Raw genomic sequence first — 25,294 nt, 5'->3', positions numbered from 1 at the left:
CGCCGCCACCGAGTCATTTACATTTTACCGCCAACGAGTCATTTACTTTTCGCCGCCAACGAGTCATTTACTTTTTCGCCGCCACCGAGTCATTTGCTTTTCGCCGCCACCGAGTCATTTACTTTTTCGCCGCCACCGAGTCATTTACTTTTCGCCGCCACCGAGTCATTTACTTTTTCGCCGCCACCGAGTCATTTACTTTTCACCGCCACCGAGTCATTTGCTTTTCGCCGCCACCGAGTCATTTGCTTTTCGCCGCCACCGAGTCATTTACTTTTCCGCCGCCACCGAGTCATTTACTTTTCGCCGCCACCGAGTCATTTACTTTTTCGCTGCCACCGAGTCATTTACTTTTTCGCCGCCACCGAGTCATTTACTTTTTCGCCGCCACCGAGTCATTTACTTTTTCGCCGCCACCGAGTCATTTACTTTTCGCCGCCACCGAGTCATTTACTTTTCGCCGCCACCGAGTCATTTACTTTTCGCCGCCACCGAGTCATTTGCTTTTCGCCGCCACCGAGTCATTTACTTTTTCGCCGCCACCGAGTCATTTACTTTTTCGCCGCCACCGAGTCATTTACTTTTCGCCGCCCCCGAGTCATTTACTTTTTCGCCGCCACCGAGTCATTTACTTTTCGCCGCCACCGATTCATTTACATTTCGCCGCCAACGAGTCATTTACTTTTCGCCGCCACCGAGTCATTTACTTTTTCGCCGCCACCGAGTCATTTACATTTCACCGCCAACGAGTCATTTACTTTTCGCCGCCACCGAGTCATTTACATTTCACCGCCAACGAGTCATTTACTTTTCGCCGCCACCGAGTCATTTACTTTTCGCCGCCACCGAGTCATTTACTTTTTCGCCTCCAACGAGTCATTTACTTTTCGCCGCCACCGAGTCATTTGCTTTTTCGCCGCCACCGAGTCATTTACTTTTCGCCGCCACCGAGTCATTTACTTTTTCGCCTCCACCGAGTCATTTACTTTTCGCCGCCACCGAGTCATTTACTTTTTCGCCGCCACCGAGTCATTTACATTTCACCGCCAACGAGTCATTTACTTTTCGCCGCCACCGAGTCATTTACTTTTCGCCGCCACCGAGTCATTTACTTTTCACCGTCAACGAGTCATTTACTTTTCGCCGCCACCGAGTCATTTACATTTCACCGCCAACGAGTCATTTACTTTTTCGCCGCCACCGAGTCATTTACATTTCACCGCCAACGAGTCATTTACTTTTCGCCACCAACGAGTCATTTACTTTTCGCCGCCACCGAGTCATTTAATTTTCGCCACCAACGAGTCATTTACTTTTCGCCGCCACCGAGTCATTTACATTTCACCGCCAACGAGTCATTTGATTTTTCGCCGCCACCGAGTCATTTACATTTTACCGCCAACGAGTCATTTACTTTTCGCCGCCAACGAGTCATTTACTTTTTCGCCGCCACCGAGTCATTTGCTTTTCGCCGCCACCGAGTCATTTACTTTTTCGCCGCCACCGAGTCATTTACTTTTCGCCGCCACCGAGTCATTTACTTTTTCGCCGCCACCGAGTCATTTACTTTTCACCGCCACCGAGTCATTTGCTTTTCGCCGCCACCGAGTCATTTGCTTTTCGCCGCCACCGAGTCATTTACTTTTCCGCCGCCACCGAGTCATTTACTTTTCGCCGCCACCGAGTCATTTACTTTTTCGCTGCCACCGAGTCATTTACTTTTTCGCCGCCACCGAGTCATTTACTTTTTCGCCGCCACCGAGTCATTTACTTTTTCGCCTCCACCGAGTCATTTACTTTTCGCCGCCACCGAGTCATTTGCTTTTTCGCCGCCACCGAGTCATTTACTTTTCGCCGCCACCGAGTCATTTACTTTTTCGCCGCCACCGAGTCATTTACATTTCACCGCCAACGAGTCATTTACTTTTCGCCGCCACCGAGTCATTTACTTTTCGCCGCCACCGAGTCATTTACTTTTCACCGCCAACGAGTCATTTACTTTTCGCCGCCACCGAGTCATTTACATTTCACCGCCAACGAGTCATTTACTTTTTCGCCGCCACCGAGTCATTTACATTTCACCGCCAACGAGTCATTTACTTTTCGCCGCCACCGAGTCATTTACTTTTCGCCGCCACCGAGTCATTTACTTTTCACCGCCAACGAGTCATTTACTTTTCGCCGCCACCGAGTCATTTACATTTCACCGCCAACGAGTCATTTACTTTTTCGCCGCCACCGAGTCATTTACATTTCACCGCCAACGAGTCATTTACTTTTCGCCACCAACGAGTCATTTACTTTTCGCCGCCACCGAGTCATTTAATTTTCGCCACCAACGAGTCATTTACTTTTCGCCGCCACCGAGTCATTTACATTTCACCGCCAACGAGTCATTTGATTTTTCGCCGCCACCGAGTCATTTACATTTTACCGCCAACGAGTCATTTACTTTTCGCCGCCAACGAGTCATTTACTTTTTCGCCGCCACCGAGTCATTTGCTTTTCGCCGCCACCGAGTCATTTACTTTTTCGCCGCCACCGAGTCATTTACTTTTCGCCGCCACCGAGTCATTTACTTTTTCGCCGCCACCGAGTCATTTACTTTTCACCGCCACCGAGTCATTTGCTTTTCGCCGCCACCGAGTCATTTGCTTTTCGCCGCCACCGAGTCATTTACTTTTCCGCCGCCACCGAGTCATTTACTTTTCGCCGCCACCGAGTCATTTACTTTTTCGCTGCCACCGAGTCATTTACTTTTTCGCCGCCACCGAGTCATTTACTTTTTCGCCGCCACCGAGTCATTTACTTTTTCGCCGCCACCGAGTCATTTACTTTTCGCCGCCACCGAGTCATTTACTTTTCGCCGCCACCGAGTCATTTACTTTTCGCCGCCACCGAGTCATTTGCTTTTTCGCCGCCACCGAGTCATTTACTTTTCACCGCCACCGAGTCATTTGCTTTTCGCCGCCACCGAGTCATTTACTTTTCGCCGCCCCCGAGTCATTTACTTTTTCGCCGCCACCGAGTCATTTACTTTTCGCCGCCACCGAGTCATTTACTTTTCGCCGCCATCGAGTCATTTACTTTTTCGCCGCCACCGAGTCATTTACTTTTCACCGCCACCGAGTCATTTGCTTTTCGCCGCCACCGAGTCATTTGCTTTTCGCCGCCACCGAGTCATTTACTTTTTCGCCGCCACCGAGTCATTTACTTTTTCGCCGCCACCGAGTCATTTACTTTTCGCCGCCCCCGAGTCATTTACTTTTTCGCCGCCACCGAGTCATTTACTTTTTCGCCGCCACCGAGTCATTTACTTTTTCGCCGCCACCGAGTCATTTACTTTTCGCCGCCACCGAGTCATTTACTTTTTCGCCGCCACCGAGTCATTTACTTTTCGCCGCCACCGAGTCATTTACATTTCACCGCCAACGAGTCATTTACTTTTCGCCGCCACCGAGTCATTTGCTTTTCGCCGCCACCGAGTCATTTACTTTTCGCCGCCACCGAGTCATTTACTTTTTCGCCGCCACCGAGTCATTTGCTTTTCGCCGCCACTGAGTCATTTACTTTTCGCCGCCGGTGAGGGGTCGGACATTCACCAAACAATGTGTACAATATTTCAAGATTTCGTATTGGATTTCGGATTTCTTAACTTTTGTCCCGGATTTCGGATTTCTTAACTTTTGTCCCGGATTTCGGATTTATCGTCAGATTTCGAGATTTCTTTTCGCCTTTCGGGTTTTCTCGGCTTCTGGCTAGATTTCTCGATTTCTCGTCAGATTTCGGGATTTCGCGATTTCTTCTCGGATTTCGGGATTTGGGGATTTTGCGACTTCTCGATTTCTGGTCGTATTTCGAGATTTTTTCAAAATCCCCGTATTTTGAAGAAATCTAGGCTTGATTTCGGATTTCTTCCGACCCCTCGGCAGAGCAACACACAGCGGTTTCACTTAAAGGAAGTTTGAAATAAATAAAAATCGTCTGCTAATACACGGTTGAGTAGTTTTTTAACGGAACTAGCGCCAATCACTTCTTGGTGGCAAAAATCTGAAATTAGTTCTTCCCCAGCAATAAATATACACTCAAAGACGAATACGTACCGAATAGTTCGAAGAGAGTCTTGGCGCAGTGTTGCTTGTAATTCATCGACTTCAAAGTGTTTGGCGTCACCGCAACCACTCGCAGCGACGGTTCGTCGTTCCCCTGTTAATTCAAATATAGTAGTACAATTATTAGACAGTTCAGTTTAAGTAGAGCCATTAGCGGCCACTTAATAATCAGCTGATAGTTCTTTTTATAAAGTAACGTGGCCTTCTTGTTGAAATGTTGCTCTTACGTCACAGTCTCTTACTTTGACAAGCCTACGAGCGCGCGCTACAGTCGCGAGGAATATAGCTTTTTCTAGAGCGCGTGCAAATCGCTCGTGCGAAGAATACACAAATAAAGCTGGGTCTTTTGACGTAAGAGCAACATTTTAACAAGTTGGGCAAGACCACTTTTTATTTTATAAAATCAACTATTCCCTTGGCACCACCTTGGATTAATAATAATAGTGCCTACCTGGATATATCACTTGGAAAAAATCTGACAAGCAAATGGATTTTGCGACCGTAGCGCCGCTTCGTCGAAGTTAACGGATAATCTCCGAAACTCCCGTAACACGTAGCCTTCTACAAGGCAGAACCCGTAACAAACACTTAGCAAATGCACGCGGAACGATAGAGTGATATATCCAGGTAGGAACTACTATTATTTATCCAAAGCACCACCTTAGGCCCAAGTCATCAAGCGACTTTAAAAGCCCTAAATTCAAGTGGCCGGGTTACAATGCGTAGGAGGGTGGTGGCAAGTCCTTCATGCCCCGCGAGCCAACAGCTCCCTCCACTCGATCACTAGGTGGTTTCTTTTCGCTTGTTCCGGGATTTCGCAGTAGGGTAAGAAGGGTACGGCTACGACGCCATTTTACTCCGATTCTGTGCTGGCGAATAGTCTACCTCGCAGTAAAAACTGTTTTTCCAAAATGGCTGCCTGAGGCCTTTTTAGCGGAAAAATAGGCGAAACTATAAAGTCCAGAGGGGCTGAAAAGATGGTAGTCACGTGACTTTGTAGAGAACTGCAGCGCCATCTATCCTAAGAACTATTATTCATTTTATTTTGCTAAGGGTGGTTTAAATTTTGATCGATTATCTATTTATTATTATTATTTAAAACACTGTAATAGAAAAGTGGAAGTTAGTTAGCTGTCTGCAGTATCTGGAAGGAATATTTTTTTTCTTTACCGTCGCACGGCCAACTATTTACACGAGTTACCGAATCGAAGTTGGCTGTGAAATGGTAGTCACGTGATTTTGTTTTCCCATTTTAAAAAGTTGGTTAAGACCAAATTCATTTTATAGTTTCGCCTATTAAAGTAATATTAATAATCAGCTATGTTAATACCCTTAGGACCAAGTCATCAAGCGACTTTTAAGGCCATTAATTCAGGTGGCCGGGTTACAATGCGTAGGAGGCTGGTGGCAAGCCCTGCATGCCACGCGAGCCAACAGCTCCGTACACTCACTAATACCGTTAACCTCTACAAGTTTTTATTGCTTATGTCGGTACTTATCACTATTTGTCACAATATTTGACACCTTCCGGACCACTTCAGAACTCCATATTAGTAAGAGATATTAAACAGTAATAAAGAATATTAGCCTACCACTACCTACGTAATGGGCTTTAGTCCCATTCGACCGAAATCCCATTCGACCGAAGGTGGTTTTTGAGGTGTCCCATTCGACCGAATTCCGCCGAAACGTGCGGTTTTTATGTGTCCCATTCGACCGAACGCTTTTATGTGTCCCATTCGACCGAACGCTGCTATATAAATTGGCTTTTGGAATGAGCATGAATTATATTTTTATCTTCACCTAGTCAAGAAAAGTAACTGAACCAAAACTGAAATAGTAAACTTAACCAACTCTAACCTAACCTAACCTAACCTAAACATGGATCTTCGATAGTACATACCTTATAAATAAAATACCAAATCACCCCGCCAATTGGGCTACATTTTAAAATTCTTTCGGTCGAATGGGAATAAACGACGTAATGGAGCCTACCTCAATTGTATCTTTGGTGGCGGGTTTGGGTAGTCCGGGAATGGTTTGATTTGACCGCGGTGACCTTTCTTTCGGTCGAATGGGAATAAACGACGTAATGGAGCCTACCTCAATTGTATCTTTGGTGGCGGGTTTGGGTAGTCCGGGAATGGTTTGATTTGACCGCGGTGACCTTTCTTTCGGTCGAATGGGAATAAACGACGTAATGGAGCCTACCTCAATTGTATCTTTGGTGGCGGGTTTGGGTAGTCCGGGAATGGTTTGATTTGACCGCGGTGACCTTTCTTTCGGTCGAATGGGAATAAACGACGTAATGGAGCCTACCTCAATTGTATCTTTGGTGGCGGGTTTGGGTAGTCCGGGAATGGTTTGATTTGACCGCGGTGACCTTTCTTTCGGTCGAATGGGAATAAACGACGTAATGGAGCCTACCTCAATTGTATCTTTGGTGGCGGGTTTGGGTAGTCCGGGAATGGTTTGATTTGACCGCGGTGACCTTTCTTTCGGGTCAAATTCGCCGTTGGACCAGTCATCCCCTTCTACACCGTCGAAAGAGTGGTTTCTGCCATCGGGAACAGCTCTAGGGTGCGAGTCAAAGTACTGACTGCGCAGAGTCAGTCCCTGACTGGGTCCCGGTGCCGGGTTCCTGCCACAGAACAAAAATCAAGGTTGACAGTTTTTTTAAAACGAAATTAATCGATAATATTTATTTAAATCGTTTTTGTTTAATTCTTATTTTTTTAAACGAAATTAATCGATTTGGTTCATTTAAATCGTTTTTGTTTAATTCTTATTTTTTTAAACGAAATTAATCGATTTGGTTCATTTAAATCGTTTTTGTTTAATTCTTATTTTTTTAAACGAAATTAATCAATTTGGTTCATTTAAATCGTACGAAATTAATCGATTCTATTCATTTAAATCGGTTTTATTTATTTTTTTAACTAAATTTATCGATAATTTATATTTAAATCGTTTTTATTTAATTTAATTTTATTTTTTTTAAAATCGAAATTAAATCGATTATGTTCTTTTAAATCGGTTTTATTTCGTTTTTAAAGTTAAGAAAAGAAATACATCGACTAATTTTATTTAAATCGTTTTATTTTAAAATCTATTAGCTTTATTTAAATCGTTTTAATTTTAAAATCGATTATTTTTATTTAAATCGTTTCATTTCAAAAACGATAATTTTTTAAATCGCTGATGTTATTGATTTTTAAACAATTAATTTAAAAGACGTTGATACAGTTCTATGTGCTAGTTATCATTAAAAATAAAAAAAATTCTATAGTGATGGCTTGCCAAGTGGGTCGAAACATATACAATATATATAAGAGATATAAGCAAATTAATATTATAATTAAATGAAAATTTTGGCGTGCGTTTTTTCATTTGACTCTTTGAAATTAAATTTTTGCTGATTTAAATCAATTTGATTTAAGCAAGAAAATATTAATGTCTACTTAGCCATAATAATATTAATAATAATCAGCAAGGCTAATACCCACGGCGCCACCTTAGGCACAATTCATCTAGCGACTTTTAATGGCTATGTAGAGACAATCTACGGGCACCATGGCAGTGGCGTAGCTAAGGGGGGGTCACCCCGGGTGCCACCCGTTTGGGCGTGATTTGGGGGTGACACCTGACCGTGAAAAAAATAAAACTTCCACAAACTAGAGACTATAGTAAGTAGCACACCATGATATCCGCCCCTGGTGTCACCCAAGCTAGCTACGAAACTGCACGATGGTATTTTTAACTATCAGACTTGCTTTGTATTAGAACTCCTAAAGAAACATTTTTTTACGAAGTTCAATTTTTACATTTTAATCGTGATTATTATTAACATTATTATCCCTAAAAAGAAATGAATATTTCCTTGCTGAAATCAAATTGATTTAAATCAACAAAAACCTAATTCCAAAGAGTCAAATGAAAAAACGCACGCCAAAATTTTCATTTACATTACCAAAAGAGATCCACTGAAAAATAATTTTAATATTTAAAATAATTTACTAACCTAGTTCTCAAAAATTGCTCTGTCATGTTATAAGTTTGATTAATTCTGTCACCTCCACCTTGAGAAATCGTTGATGAACCATATCCTAAGTATATAAAAATATAACACTTATTTTAAATAAGTAATTAATTAATAAAGAGGTTCGAAAAAATTAAACACGTTAAAATTTAATTTTTGGAGTTACAGCTCACGTTAAAATACATCAACCTTTAAGGCACGTTTTCGTAAACGAATCGCCGGAGTTATTGACACGAAAGTAACGTTTTATTTTTTTTCATAATAAACTCAAAAAGAAGGCAGTAAAAAAACAGGATTGAGTCCAATCCGAATTGCACACATCGAAAGAGTGATTGAGATAGCCTGCAATCTCCAATGTAGCAACAGAAAAAAAGCATCGAAGTAAATCGGAAATTAAAGCACTCTTGGATTACTTACAGTCCTTTATCAAATATACAATGGGTAAATACGTCAGGGGAGGAACTTTTTTATTTCGCCCTAAACTGATGCGGTAAATTTGATAGCTTTATGTTTTGAAATTTCATTGGCTTCATTTTGTAAATTTAATTGGCTTAATTTTGTAAATTTAATTGGCTTAATTTTGTAAATTTAATTGGCTTAATTTTGTAAATTTCATTGGCTTCACTTTTTAAAATTTAATTGGCTTCATTTTTTAAAATTTAATTGGCTTAATTTTTTAAATTTTCATTGGCTTAATTTTTTAAATTTCATTGTCTTAATTTTTGAATTTGAATTGGCTTAATTTTTTAAAATTTAATTGGCTTAATTTTTTAAAATTTAATTGGCTTCATTTTTTAAAATTTAATTGGCTTAATTTTTTAAAATTTAATTGGCTTAATTTTGTAAATTTAATTGGCTTCATTTTTTAAAATTTAATTGGCTTAATTTTTTAAATTTTCATTGGCTTAATTTTTTTAATTTCATTGTCTTAATTTTTGAATTTGAATTGGCTTAATTTTTTAAAATTTAATTGGCTTAATTTTTTAAAATTTAATTGGCTTCATTTTTTAAAATTTAATTGGCTTAATTTTTTAAAATTTAATTGGCTTCATTTTTTAAAATTTAATTGGCTTCATTTTTTAAAATTTAATTGGCTTCAATTTAAAAATTTCAGAGAGGTGTGGCTCGCGTGATTTTGTGCGCTCCCTTCAAAAAGGAAAAATGAAAACGCGTGCACTCAATAACTTTAACCGTGCATCAGGAAATAGCGAAAACCACCGATATTTTTCGAAAGCTTATATATCGTTTGTTTTGCAAAACAAAGGTATTGATTTCTGTCTATTGAGAATTAAATTCCTGATACGTAGAACAATTATATGATTTAATTCAAGGTAGAATTTCTATTCCGATGTCGTATTAATGTTCTCCATCAGTGCTAAAATGATTTTTAAAAATATCAAAGTTAGGGCTTGATACATTTTTGTCCTACTATTTTACCTGGTTTCCCTCTAAACATTGATTTAATGACGTCAGCAATAAGTACACAAGAAATGCAGAGAAGCCTACCCTTCAATTTAAAAACTAGTAAAATCGTCATAACTACTATTATTATAATAATCTATTTAATCTAATACACCAAGAAAATTTTGTCACTATCTCTTAATTACATTTTTTAAATTCAATTAGGTTCAATTTAATTACCTTTTTTATTTGATTAACTTATGTTTGATTTATTTAAAATTTGTTCATCTTAGCTTTGATTTTTTGAAATTAGATTACCTTATTTTTTGAAATTAGATTACCTTATTTTTTAAAATTAGATTACCTTATTTTTTGAAATTATATTACTTTATTTCTGAAATAAGATTACCTTTTTTATTTGATTAATTGTTTTTGATTTATATTAAATTTGATCACCTTAGTTTGGATTTTTTTGAAATTAGATTACCTTACTTTTTTTAAATTAGATTACCTTATTTTTTTGAAATTTGATTACCTTTTTTTTTAAAAATTTATAACTTCATTTTTTTTAAATTTTAATTTGCTGATTTTTGTAATTTAGGCATTTGATTTTTATGAAACTTCATTTAGTTATTTTTGTAATTTCATTTAGTTATTTTTTGTAATTTCATTTGCTATTTTTTGAATTTGATAGTTAATAATGAAATTCTACCACTTGCAATACGAAATCTAGTTATTTTAGACTAAAATGTATTGTTTTTTTTTAAATTTCAATAATAAAAGTGTAATCCATGTTTAAAATTTGTTTTAGGCGAAACAAATATAGCATTAGGAATGTTTAATTTTTTGTCTATCGATCCATAATTATGGACAAACTTAAAACCGAGAATTTCTAAGCAAAGAGTTGAGTTTAAAACGAAAGTAGTTTTTCATACTTTAGAATATGATTTATACAATGTCACCGCGGCTACATGTTTTTGAGCGAGGATTTGCTTCAAAAATTGAAAGTTTAAGCTTAACTTGTACCATTAGGATACAGGCATATTTTAGACCGCGTACATTGAAAAGTTCAGTCGAAATTCGCAGAAGTTTCTTTCGAACCATTCCGAGAATTATTCGTTTTTTGGGGTTAAGCCTGGTTTTCACTTGGCGGAAAATCACCGACAGAAAGTTCGACGTCGGCGATATGGTTTTCGACGTTTCGCTCACTGTCGGCGTTTAAGCATTTTCACTTGGCGTTTTTTTTGGGCGGAAATAAAGCGATTTTGTTCCAGCGAGTTCGTCGGTTTTCGTCTGATTGTGGAGATTTAAGCCTAGGCCTAAAAATGGATGATTTATCTGATCATAATAGTGAACTATTGATTAAAGCTCATGTAAGCATTTTAAATTTAATGTTATTTTACATGATCTATCGTGTTCAAAGAAATATGAGTTATGAAAGATCGGTTTGTGTGAAAGAAACATACTGGAAAAGAAGGCAACAAGGGTATCATGAAAAAAAAACACGTTAAAAAAATTCACAGAAAAGCATTAACCATCCCCCCTGACGTCACAGTCACCTTTCGAAAATGGTTTTTGATTGGTTGAAAAAGAGCGAAATCGCCCAACTGAGCGAAAAAAATAGAAATGAAAATCGCCACACAAAACCGAAAACCGACGGAATTTCCGCCCGGCGTCGACGGAAATTTTCGCCCATTTTCCGTCGACGCCGGGCTTTTTCGCCCAAAAACCGCCAAGTGAAAACCAGGCTTAATTCTGTACGCAAATTGAATCCAGAAAAGATCACAGAGTTCAATTCTGTCAGTTTTGTTCAGAGTTAAACGTTTTATTATGTTTTTTAAATAATAATTGGTAACGAATTTTTTTAATTTATACCAAAATCGTTCCTTAATTTATTAATAAAAGCGAAATTTATTTAAAGTTATTTAAACCAAAATATAATTAATAGTAATATTTAATTTATTTTCAAAATTATGTCCGCTTTATGCCTAAATTTCGATTAATATTCTAATATATGAAATTAATTTCAAAGTTACGTTCCCTAAATTGTAATAAATGTTAAAATGTATGAAGTTTATTACAAAATTAAATTTCCTAATTTAAAAATAATATTTAAATGCCCAAAATTAATCACTAAATTAATAACCCAAAATAACAAATAATATTTAAATACATAATGGAAATTTTCTAAATTCTAATTAATTTTCAAATATTTAAAATCAACTAGAAATTTTCCTATAATATAATTAATAATCAAATACTTTAAATTGAGTACGAATTTAAGTTCCCAAAATTATAATTAATAATCCATAACATAAAATTACCTTTAAAATGTTCTAAATTATAATTAATATCAAAATAATTAAAATTGATTACGAATTTAAGTTCCCAAAATTATAATTAATAATCCATAACATAAAATTACCTTTAAAATGTTCTAAATTATAATTAATATCAAAATAATTAAAATTGATTACGAAATTAAGTTCCCTAAATTATAATTAATAATCAAATACTTTAAATTGATTACGAAATTACGTTCCCTAAATTATAATTAGTAATCAAATACTTTAAATTGAGTACGAATTTAAGTTCCCAAAATTATAATTAGTAATCAAATACTTTAAATTGAGTACGAATTTAAGTTCCCAAAATTATAATTAATAATCCAAAATAAAAATTACCTTTAAAATGTTCTAAATTATAATTAATATCCAAATAATTAAAATTAATTACGAAATTAAGTTCCCAAAATTATAATTAACATTAAAACATAAATTTAACTACAAATTACGTTCTTTGAATTTCAATTAATAATTGAAATTATAAAAATAAATAGATTTTAAATGAAATGAAATCTGATAAAGGTTTAATATGAAGAAAGTGAACGTCCCAGGCGACTCAACATCTGTTGTGTTGTTTTAAACAAACAGTCGACAAATGTTTAAATCAGCCCATTAGAACGAGCGATATCCCGCGATGCGGGGGAGGGGAAGGGGGGGAGACGGTCGATTTCTAATATTTCCTTCCCTAAATTTGCAATCGCAACGTGCGCGTGTTCGGCGACCTAAATGGTCCCGCGGCTATTTACCGTTCGGAGTCGGGCGGAATATGGGACAATGGCTGGTTCTTTGACTTTACCATCAGCCCTCGTAAAACGAAGATTTGCGAGTTCAAATCAGATCCTCGCACGTTGTGGTCTCCGTGCCTCAGTTTTGACGTGCATTCAACGTATTCGAACCGAAGAATTACATGAAAATATTGTAACTTTAACAACTTTTTTACGTATGAAAAGGGTTGAGATTTAAATTTAGACTTCCGCTTACACATTTATGGAAATTCCATTTTTTGGCAAATGGGCGAAGTTTAGGAAATATTGGTAAATTCGGTAATAGGCTTAAATAGTAAAATATTCGTGTTACTGATAGAACGGGAGGTTAAGCGAAGTACGTTGAAAGTTTAAAGACACTTGGAAAATAGGCTTCGGAGTAAGAGAGTGAGTGACGGGTTAAGCACCCGTCTATTGAGATGGGAAATAACCTTTTGAGCCTGATAAATTAACACATTTTCGAATATTGTTAATTTGTACACTAATAAATTTACAAATTTTCGAACATTGATAATTTTTTACACTAATAAATTAACACATTTTCGAATATTGTGAAATATTTCAATTTAATAAATTAACACATTTTGAGATATTGTAAATTTTTTTAAATTATAAATTAACTCATTTTCGAATATTGTGAAATATTCCCGCTTAATAAATCATTTTCGAAATGTTTGAGTCTAATAAATGAACATTTTTTCGAAAATTGCGAAATTTTTAACACTAATAAATTTATACATTTTCGAATATTGTTAATTTTATTAAACTAATATATTAACACGATCAAGAACTAATTTATTTATATTAAAGGAGAATGAATACTTTGAGAAACTACAACTGACGTCTTCCGACGCGATTGAAGCGCTCGTCGGTGACGTTTCGCCTTCCCCCCTCTCAACTTACAAGGAGGCATCCCGAAGTGAAACCCATCGATTTTGTTAAAACTCGGGGGATTGGTAGACGTTCATGAATCATGAAAAATCCTTAAGGGTATTTATTCAATGGGCAACCGTTTTGACAATACAAAATATTAAATTTTCCCATTGAAAATAACATGGAATTTTGACCTCAAATTGATCAAAAGTTGATAAATTTTGATGTTTTTATTGTCAAGTTTTATTTATTTTTTACTTTTTTGGCATTTTCGAAATTTTTAAATTTGTTTAAATTTTTCACAGGGGGGGGGGGGGGGGCTAGGAATCGATCAGAATCCCATGTTATTTTCAATGGGAAAATTTCCATTTTTTGTTGTCAAAAACATTTTTCGTTGCCATGGCAAAACGGTTGCCCATTGAATAAATTCCCTTTACGATTTTTCATCATACATGAACGTCTACCAATCCCCCGAGTTAGTCATTCTCAATAAGAATACATAAATACTTTCTCGGTACTATACGTAATCACTCAGCCCAATATCTGTATCGTAGATTCAACTAAATCCAAGATTTTAAATCGCTTGTGAGCGTCGACCCAAAACAAATTGTACTATGCCTAACAGGGATTTTTTGCGTGGCGTTGTTTGCCCTCGTGAAAGGCTGCCATAATGGATACTTCTCAGGTAACAAATAGAAACCCTCAAATGTTTTACGGGGAAAATAGGAAATTGTCAGTCAATATATAATTAAATTATAGGAGTAACTAAGAGAAAACGAATGCTTTTAAAGGATCTTTGGTTGAATTCAAATTTTACATTTAAGGGGGCCATTGTCTACTTTCGCTCTATTTCAAGCTGAACTCTTGTAATTTTGTATTTTAACTTATAAAATTAATATTTAAGTGTAGAACCGCCTCTTGTTTAGTTCTTAAAATAATTTTGACAATTTTAAATTTAAAAATAATTAAGTTATTACGTTTTAATTCGGACCCCCGAAGCTAAACAAGTTGGGCAAGCGCCCAAACTACCCTTTAGTTAGGACCTTATATCTCGTTAACTATTAATATTAGAATTATAAAAATTATTTTAAGCACTAGAGGAAGGTACAGCCTAATATGAAAAATATAATTCAATTATGTAATTGTTAAAACAGAAACGTTCAGCTTGAACGAAAAAGAGGTTTTTACTGTATTCTTCCCCCTTAATATGAAAACATCACAGACCTCGTGACTAGATAATTGTATTAATGTAATATTACATTTTAAAATACCAGCCAGCCGTAAAAGTCAAGGAAATACAGGGTGTTTCAAAAGGTGTAGGGGGTGAGTTGCGAAGTATGCCCATTTTCCTATGATGAGTTGAAAGAGTGCCAGAGAGCTTCAAAGTGTAGCCTACTAGCCCCTGGTAGTAGGCTGCAACAAGCGCTAAACCAAACAGCAGGGAAATGCGAACATTAAGGTTTGGGTTCGCGTGATAGGTAAAAAAGGACTTTGAAAACAAATCGAGGTAACCAGCGTAAAAAAAGTAAACTTAAACAGTATTTAAAGTCCCTGCTGCTAAGTTTTGCGCTCGTTGCAGCCTACTTCCAGGGGCTAGTAGGCCACACTTTGAAGCTCTCTGGCGCTCTTTTCACTCATCGTAGGAAAATGGGGGAAAAACAGGCATACTTCTCAACTCACCCCCTACAACTCCTTCAAATTTTTGCATCATCTTTTGAAACACCCTGTATAAGTGATTTCGTAAAAGGCTGGCTGTTTTGAGCGCCTTCTATCAAACTTTAAAACTATATTGAAATCAAAGCGCGAAGTCCGAAAAATTTACCGAAAAATAGGAAAATAAAGGAAAATTGACCAATTATATGAATTTATAATTATATTGATTATAAAATATAGGAAGTGTGGTCACCCTGTAGAATAGACAGGTTAAACCAGACCAGGTAAAGTGCAAGTTGTACAAACAAAGGTACGTTAACACTCCTAGTAGTTCTTCCTACAAGATTTCGGGCCATCGCTTAACCTCTCAATTATGAACTTTTGCTAAAAACTATTTTAATCACTAGTAGAATGTCTGGCCAAGAGTGTCATTTTTAATTTGAGTTGCTCTAAGCCGTCTAAAAATATAAAGTGTGTCACATACCATAGGAGGAAGCGAAGCTAGATTTCTGGACATCACCTTGACCAGCGTTCATTTGGTAATTAAATTGACTGGCACCACGTGCGGCGCGGCCGAAGTACGAGGAAGAAGAACCGCGATTAAGTGCGCCTGCACCCGCGCCACGGTTAAGTGCACTTGCACCCGCGCCACGGTTAAGGGCACCGGCACCAATCGCACGAGGGCTTTGCATCGGGTACGGAGCCGAGTTGAGAGTCCCCGGGTACTTGGGACGAGCCGAAGCCCCTACTGGGGTACGAAGCAGTCCAGGGCGATTCATCTTGTTGCCTCGGAACATGGTCTAGTTTGAAAAGAGCTTAAAAAAAAAGGCATATATAAATATATCTTTACGTGGAAAATGAATATTTATTAAACCATAAAAAAATAATTTCTTCATTTTTTTAGTTTTTATAAAATCGTTTTTCATGACACAAGTCAATCGGTGTGCGTTTATTTCTGGGGTACGGAAAGGTAATTTTGTGTTTTCTTTGTGTGAAAAACTTCATTTTAGCTGTGTGAAAAACTACATTTTATCCGTGTGAAAAACTTCATTTTAGCTGTGTGAAAAACTAAATTTTATCAGTGTGAAAAACTACATTTTATCAGTGTGAAAAACTAAATTTTATAAGTGTGAAAAACTACATTTTATCAGTGTGAAAAACTACATTTTAGCAATGTGGAAAACTACATTTTATCAGTGTTAAAAACTACATTTTATCAGTGTGAAAAACTACATTTTAGCAGTGTGGAAAACTACATTTTAGCGGTGTGAAAAATACATTTTAATAGTGTTAAAACCAAATTTTAGCAGTGTCAAAAGTAAGTTTTAAAAGGGTGAAAAACCAAATTTTAGCAGTGTGAAAAGTAAATTTTAAGAATGTGAAAAGTAAATTTTAAGAATGTGAAAAATGAATTTTTGGAGTGTGAAACACTAAATGTTTAAAGTGTGAAACACTATATTTTTAGCAGTGTGAAAAACCTCAATTTTAAGAGTGTAAAATTAATTTTTAGCAGAAGGTTAGGATTAGTGCTTTTTAGGAAGGAGAAAATTCGTTGTGAGGAAAGTAAATTAAAATTAAAAACGTTAAAAATTAAATGAGAATAATTTTCAATCGAGAATACGAAATCAAAATTTTTATTTTGGGAATTTGGAGTGGGTGTCGAGGTGGGAATTCTAGATGAAATTTAGAATTTATGAAATAGGAATTTCTACAATAAAGACTGGAAGTGATGCAAAAAGGACCGTCAGCCGATAGGCAGTTTGACGCCACATTTTTTTTTCCATTAATATTCTTCGAGATGGCGTTGCGGTAGAATTTCAAATGACAGAGTTTAACGTTAATAGTGAGTGTGGGGAGCTGTTGGCTCGCGTGGCATGAAAGGCTTGCCACCAGCCTCCTACGCGTTGTAACACGTCCACCTCATTTAAAGGAATTAAAAGTCGCTCGATGACTTGGATCGGGGCTGGTGCCTTGGGTATTAGCTTAGCTGATTATTTGAAAACATTAACGTTTCAAAACATGAAACAAAAAATAAAGTGAACTTATCGTTTCGGATTTCTGAATGTCGTTTCCGTGACATTGTTTCCGCGTGTGCGGCGTTCGGGTTTGAACTGCACGAGGCGCAATTTCGCCATAAAAAAAAGGATAAATAAGATCCAACCAACGTCAGCAGTTTATTTTCTCGATCTTAATAGACGCGGGGAGCTCAGCGGGGTCAGCGAAACGTATCACTTTAACCCGCGCAAAAGAGGCACCGAAATGGGGAGAAACACTACTAACCTAAAACAACACAATCGCTTCGCGGTAAATATTTCGCGGATGAGGTCAGAGTTAAAGAGTAAAATGGCTAATAATGGATAATAAACGGTTCAATAAAATCAGCTACGAGTGCTTTCATAGTATGAAGGGTTTCAAAGTTTGGACATATTTTCGAAGGAGATAAAATTATTTATCTGGAAAACTTGTGCTCGGTTTTGAAAAATTATTTCTAGAAATACCTCCAAAAATATAATATGTCTGGCCCACACAAAGACCGAAAATAAGCTCAAGTTTTGAAACCAAAGAATAGCGAGAGTTCCTAGTCCCACAAACTTGGTCGAATAGTGTTTGTGAAATGTTTGGCCAGTTTAGATTCAATTTTATGGAATGGGCTATTAAAGAATATTGTTCGTAAAAAGATAAAAACATCTAGTTGGATTGAAATTTAGTAACATTATATTTTAATAGACGTTTCAATAAAACATCTTCAAGGAAATCGTAAATAAGTAATATTTCCAAGAAACAACACCTGCAAGTTACTGTTTATATAGTGCTTGTTGAAATTATGGAAACTTTTCAACTGTGCGGTATACCACAAGTTTTCCCTTTTAACCAGGTAGCATTTTTTTTTTTTAATTTTTAATTCTTAGGAAAAACACGACGTTCTGCTTACAGGGGAAATGTTTCCAGTATTTCCACAAGCACTGTATAAAGTAACTTCCAGGTCCTGGCTCTCGGAAATATTACTTCTTGGCGATTTCCTTGAAGATGTTTTATTTACCAAGAACCTCGCTTGATAGCAGCTCGTTTTGAATCCCAGTAAGTCAAGCCAGGCAGAAATGGGACAATCCACTAACAAGGGATATTTTAAACAGGCGATTGCTGATTACATTCGAGAATTTCTATCAACTGGATCCGTGCTTCTTTACAATCTTTGTGGTTTACAGTTATTTTTAAGGAATTTATTACAACTCTTCTGTGATTTCTAATTTTTTTCTGTGTTTTCTAATTGTTTCGGTGATTTCTAGTGATTTTCCACAATTTGTGAGTTATTAGTTGCAGTTTCTCACATTTTCCTGTCATTTAAGTTAGTTTTCACAATTTCCAGTGTGTTCTTTAAATCATTGTGATTTCCAGTGTGTTCTTTAAATCATTGTGATTTCCAGTGTGTTCTTTAAATCATTGTGATTTTCCACAATTTGTGAGTTACTAGTTGCAGTTTCTCACATTTACCTGCCATTTAAGTTATTTTTCACAATTTCCTGTCATTTAAGTTATTTTTCACAATTTCCTGTCATTTAAGTTATTTTTCACAATTTCCTGTCATTTAAGTTATTTTTCACAATTTCCTGTCATTTAAGTTATTTTTCACAATTTCCTGTCATTTAAGTTATTTTTCACAATTTCCAGTGTGTTCTTTAAATCATTGTGATTTCCAGTGTGTTCTTTAAATCATTGTGATTTTCCACAATTTGTGAGTTACTAGTTGCAGTTTCTCACATTTACCTGCCATTTAAGTTATTTTTCACAATTTCCTGTCATTTAAGTTATTTTTCACAATTTCCTGTCATTTAAGTTATTTTTCACAATTTCCTGTCATTTAAGTTATTTTTCACAATTTCCTGTCATTTAAGTTATTTTTCACAATTTCCTGTCATTTAAGTTATTTTTCACAATTTCCAGTGTGTTCTTTAAATCATTGTGATTTCCAGTGTGTTCTTTATATCTTTGTGATTTCCAGTGTGTTCTTTATATCTTTGTGATTTCCAGTGTGTTCTTTATATCTTTGTGATTTCCAGTGTGTTCTTTATATCTTTGTGATTTCCAGTGTGTTCTTTATATCTTTGTGATTTCCAGTGTGTTCTTTATATCTTTGTGATTTCCAGTGAGTTCTTTATATCTTTGTGATTTCCAGTGTGTTCTTTATATCTTTGTGATTTCCAGTGTGTTCTTTATATCTTTGTGATTTCCAGTGTGTTCTTTATATCTTTGTGATTTCCAGTGTGTTCTTTATATCTTTGTGATTTCCAGTGTGTTCTTTATATCTTTGTGATTTCCAGTGTGTTCTTTATATCTTTGTGATTTCCAGTGAGTTCTTTATATCTTTGTGATTTCCAGTGTGTTCTTTATATCTTTGTGATTTCCAGTGTGTTCTTTATATCTTTGTGATTTCCAGTGTGTTCTTTATATCTTTGTGATCTCCAGTGAGTTCTTTATATCTTTGTGATTTCCAGTGTGCTCTTTAAATCTTTGTGATTTACTCATTAATACCCTTAACCTACACACTATTACCCCTAACCTACACACTATTACCCTTAACCTACACACTATTACCCTTAACCTACACACTATTACCCTTAACCTACACAATAGTACCCTTAACCTACACACTAGTACCCTTAACCTACACACTAGTACCCTTAACCTACACACTAGTACCCTTAACCTACACACTAGTACCCTTAACCTACACACTAGTACCCTTAACCTACACACTAGTACCCTTAACCTACACACTAGTACCCTTAACCTACACACTAGTACCCTTAACCTACACACTAGTACCCTTAACCTACATACTAGTACCCTTAACCTACACACTAGTACCCTTAACCTACACACTAGTACAATTGACCTAAACACTAGTACCCTTAACTTACACACTATTACCCTTAACCTACATACTATTAACCTTAACCTATACACTAGTACCCTTAACCTTCACACTAATACCCTTAACCTACACACTATTACCCTTAACCTACAGACTAGTACCCGTACCCTACACACTATTACCCTTAACCTACAGACTAGTACCCGTACGCTACACACTATTACCCTTAACCTACAGACTAGTACCCGTACCCTACACAAAATTACCCTTAACCTACAGACTAGTACCCTTACCCTACACACTATTACCCTTAACCTACACATAATTGTGGTGCAGGGCTAAGTCTTAAGACTATTTAACACAAAATAAGGATACTGTAATTTTTGGAGCCGTTTGATGTAGGTTGCGTAACTTTTTAAATACTTTTCCAATAACTTCAGGGACATAATCATTAATATACTTTATATCATTCTTTTAAAAAAACCTCGCCAATTTTGGTTTTGGTGACAATTTCCCTTTAAGGCTTGCTTGAGTTTTTATGTGGTCTATTTATAGTGAGTTAAACGGATTTGTACCTTTATGAAAAACGGAACGCAATCTATTGCTTGGTTTTGATTGTTTTATGAAAGGGTGATTTTTTTCCCAAAGGTCATATAGGAAATTGACATTGAAATGATTACAATCTGTATTGAGGCGATCTCAACCAATGAGATGCCGAGCTGATTTGATTGATATTTTGGGGGGCGGAGCTCACTGTTAGAGCGTGAGAGGGATTGCTGGAGCAACGCTATAATTATTACTAACATTGTCACCAAAACCAAAATTTACGAGGTTTTTTTAAAAGAATGATAGAAAATATATCAATGATTATGTCCCTGAAATTTTAGAGTTATTGAAAAAGTATTTAAAAAGTTACGCTACTTTTGCCGCAACCTACATCAAGCGGCTCCAAAAATTTCCAAAATCGCGTTTGAACCTACGTGCAGCGCCATAAGAGTGAAACGGCAAAAATTCGCGAACATTTTTTATTGTAAGGCATTTTTAAAACACGATAAACTACAATCTACGAATATTAATCGGGTAAAAATCCAAGGAGAATGTCGTAACAGACGACAGTTCCGACCGAATAATGATAAAACCGGAAAAAATTATATTTCGCTCACGAGATGGCGCTGCAGGTAGGTTCAACCGAGCGGTTCTGAGATTCTCGGGTCGGGGGGGGGGGATATAACAATTCCCCTTTAATCACAAGCATTTAAGCGATCCGAAATTACATAATACATAGCAGAGAACAGATTGAGGTACGAAATTCTGGGATAAAACAGATGACAAAACAAGGTTAAACAAACCCAAAAAGATGTCCTTGCATTAAATACATTATTACGAATGACGCTATTTTCAATTTAAAATGTTAACAATAGCCCGGGAATATAATTACGTCATTTCGAAATCGAAGTTTTGGTAAAAATTGACCTGATTGTCTTTACATAATGTTTCAATTTCTTTCTCGAGAACAACACGGCGTACTATTTTACGTAATTCACGACATTGACATTTTCTAATTATTCTGCCGAGATTTTTCTTCTATCCAACTTGACGCATTTTGCGACCGGAAATAAGAACGACTTTGTTGGTGAGATTTTCAAAAAAATGCTTCAGTATGTATTTATGTTAGGGATGCACCGATACCTATTTTTCTAGCCGATTTTGGCCGATACGGATATTTGAAAAATATTTTCACAAAAACATTTAAAAATAAGAAAATTCTCGATTAACTAACTATTGATAATTATTAATATATTATTGGATTGGCCGCGCCACGTACACCAGACTTCAGAAGGTAGATCATACCTTTTATAAACAGGGGTTTACGAGTGTAAACAAATAAAAAACAACGATATTCGATTTGTGATAGGAAATATGTATCACGTAAAATGAATTCGGATATGCTCTTGCAAACTTTTTTCATGAAACATTAGAATAAAATGGTATGACAGTGTAGTGAACCGTCTTTTACAATGATTTTTATCATATACACTACTGTTATGATAGATAACATTGTTAATATCGGTTGATATATCGGCTGTACCCATATCGGTGCATCGCTATAACCGGAAGTAACTTTAGAACCTGGAGATAAATTTGCATACCTTGCGAAAGTAATAATAATCAACCCATCTTAGGGCCCAAGTCAGCTAGCGACTTTTAATGAATTTTAAATCAGTGCACTGAACCGTCTTTTACAATGATTTTATACTGTTATGATAGATAACTTTGTTAATATCGGCAACGAATATCCGATATATCGGCTGTACCGATAACGGTGCATCCCTAATTTATATTTAGATAATACGTTGATAATAAGTTGAGTATTGCGGGAAACACTCAAAAAATCGTATCTACCTATGTACAACATAAATACGTTCTTGGTTTGAAACAAGAATTCAAAAATTAACATTCACTAAAACATTTGCGTTGAAAATAACGATTTAAAAGTAGTCAAGAATTTTCCAAAAAATGTATAAATATTTAGTGGCTATGCACTAAATGAAGGGTTTGAACTCGTGTCTGCCTTTCAATCTCGTGCTAAGTACTCTAACCGCGCCGCCACCATTGCTAAATTATAATTAAATTGGGGGTTAAAGAGTGAAAATATATTAAATATTCATCAAACAAGATGGTCGTGAGATGGACAAAGTGGTTTTACTATTCGAAAGATAAATCAAGGGAAAGAGTTTTGGGCAGCAGATGGCTCTGATTCGTATTCATATTTAGGAGAGCGAATTTTCTGCCAAACCGCGAAACTATACAACGCGTCAGTTTTCAAAATCAGTGGCGGTGAAAGGAAAATATTTTTTGGGGTACAAAATAAAAAATGAGAGGCAGCCCACAACCCCACAGCACTTCGATAAAGTTAATTTTTTTTTGTTAATCCAAAAACGCTGATGAGTTTGGTTATTGGTTTGTTTTTCTAAATTTATCCATATTTGCTAGTGATTTTCAACACAATGGAACAGTGTTTAGCAAATAGAAAGTCTAATTCAGTATTTAAATAAATCATTTTCTTAATTTATATTATGTATAATATAATTATTATTTCTGGAGATTTTGGAAAATACCGACCAAAATGTTCGTTATGAAATGTTTGGAAGGGCAATCTGGGGGGCACAAATACATTGATTGTACCCAATATAGACACTATTGTTTGAACAATATTCTAGTTATTTTTCGGTTAACATGGGATACAATAATAATGGTTGGACAATATATATATGTATAAGAAATTAGTTTTTTTTATCCACTCCACAAGCCACCTATTTACTGATTTATAAAAAATGTTTTCCAAATGAAATAGTTTTAGAAAATGAGTATATGCCATCAGAGGTATCCTGCAAAAGTAAAAATTTTAAGCAAATAACTTTAGCAGAAGAGTCAAACAAGTACTTATCTCATATTATATACTTTATTTACTTCTGGTATTACTCAATTTTACGATTTATAAAATTGGAAGGAACATTATGAATTTTTTATCCGTAAATTAACAATTTAATAGGTATATTTTTCTCAAAGGCAGACATTAAGTGACGTCACGAAAATTCTTAGGTTTGATTCATAGAAAATATAGATGAGGAATGGCAACTCTACTTTTAGTGGTGAGCTGCTCCCCGCTTGTGGCACTGGCTCAAAACCCGGAACCACTCCTTCCGCGTTGAGTTTGCGAGATATCTCCACACTCGTTAAAGGGATTTTCCACCGAATTAATAATAATAATCAGCTAGGCTAATACCCAAGGCAGCACCTTAGACCTAAAATTAAAAAGTCGTGCGCGAGCCAGCTTCTAGAATACATTTTTTATTATCGCGCGTGTTCGTCTTTGTACCGTCAAAACTGTCTCTACTGGCCGGGAGATGGCGGGCTTTTAAAAAAGACCGCATTATATTTGAGGCAAAAAAAAATTGAAATTAGTAGATGGTCTGTGCAATTAGAATGGTGGGTCAAAATCTGAATCTGTCGGTCCAATAATACATTTGAACTAAAGTAGGACTGCCGAGTAACGAAATATAAGTTTAGACTATACTACGCGCGGAAACAATTTGTCACGGAAACGACATTCAGAAATCCGAACCGAAAAGTTAACTTTATTTTTCGTTTCATGTTTTGAAACGTCAATGTTTTCAAATAATCAGCTAGGCTAACACCCAAGTCATCGAGCGACTTTTAATGCCTTTAATTCAGGTGGCCGGTTTAGAATGCCTAGGAGGGTGGTGGCAAGCCCTTCATGCCGAAGTGCCCGGGGGAAAACCCCTTAAACCAGTGGGGAGAGAACTTGCTTCTAGGCCAATCGTTGGACAGGTTTTATTTAAAAGTTTATAGGCGATAATCATTCGCTTACACATTTTACAGAATTCTAAATGATTCGCTGGCTTATTTCACACTAACTACATACCCATTTAGATTTATAATAGCTGAAAACTATTCGTGAGTTCTGAACCGTTCAACCAGTCCCCATGCCAACTATTCGGCAAAAAAATTCTAGAACTACCCAAATGCAAACTATTCGCAGACAAGAACCTCTTGTTGAACCGTTCGGAACCGTTCTAAATGGTACCTGCTCAAGAGCAAGTACTGGCCGGAACTCAAGGTTGAAATCTCTAAAATTCGTCTGCACATCGGGCTGCGTACGTCAAATCGTACGAATCACAACGTTACAGCTCAGTCCTAGGCCGTTCTCTTAACGGTTCAGAACTCACGAATAGTTTTCAGCTAATGTCTTTTAAACACGTGGTCGGTTACATTGCATAGGAGGTTGGTGACTTCCTGTCACGCGAACCAACACTAACTATTACCGTTAACCTCAACAAGTTTTTATGGAAGGGGAAACCGAAGAGCTCGGGGGAAACCCCTTTAACCAGTGGGGAGAGAACTTGCAAACTCAACGCGGAAGGAGTATTTCCGAATTTTCACCTCGTGCCACAAGCTGGGACCGAACCGGGCTCCTCTTGCTGCGAGGCGAAAGTGCTAACCACTCCTCCACCCCACTTCGGGTTTTCCTCTCCAATAAAAACTTGTTGAGGGTGACGGGATTAGTTGGGGTTGATTCGAGTAGCACGAAGGGCTATCCAATACCCTCCTACGCGGTATAAGCCTGCCACCTGATTTAAAAGCCATTAAAAGTCGCTAGCTGACTTGGGCCCTAAGATGGGTTGATTATTACTACTTTCGCAAGGTATGTA

At 36.4% G+C, this 25,294-nt stretch overlaps 1 protein-coding gene across 1 annotated transcript in view; it reads right to left on the bottom strand.

The window, feature by feature from the left end:
* Positions 1–25,294, bottom strand: part of LOC149958632 (uncharacterized) — a 125,070-nt gene that overhangs the window by 47,980 nt on the left and 51,796 nt on the right. Inside the window, exons 2-5 of the mRNA XM_090165978.1 lie at positions 15,672–16,002; positions 8,134–8,218; positions 6,540–6,753; positions 4,104–4,206 (exon numbers count right to left, since the gene is read on the bottom strand). Coding sequence (XP_090022104.1) covers positions 4,104–4,206; positions 6,540–6,753; positions 8,134–8,218; positions 15,672–15,984 — 715 coding nt within the window. The 5' untranslated portion in view covers positions 15,985–16,002. The remainder of the gene's footprint in view (positions 1–4,103; positions 4,207–6,539; positions 6,754–8,133; positions 8,219–15,671; positions 16,003–25,294) is intronic.

The sequence above is a fragment of the Leiobunum rupestre genome, chromosome 2 (assembly GCF_980474605.1).
Source record: "Leiobunum rupestre chromosome 2, qqLeiRupe1.1.hap1, whole genome shotgun sequence".
NCBI lineage: Eukaryota > Metazoa > Arthropoda > Arachnida > Opiliones > Sclerosomatidae > Leiobunum > Leiobunum rupestre.
This window is presented reverse-complemented; position numbering and strand designations above follow the sequence as displayed.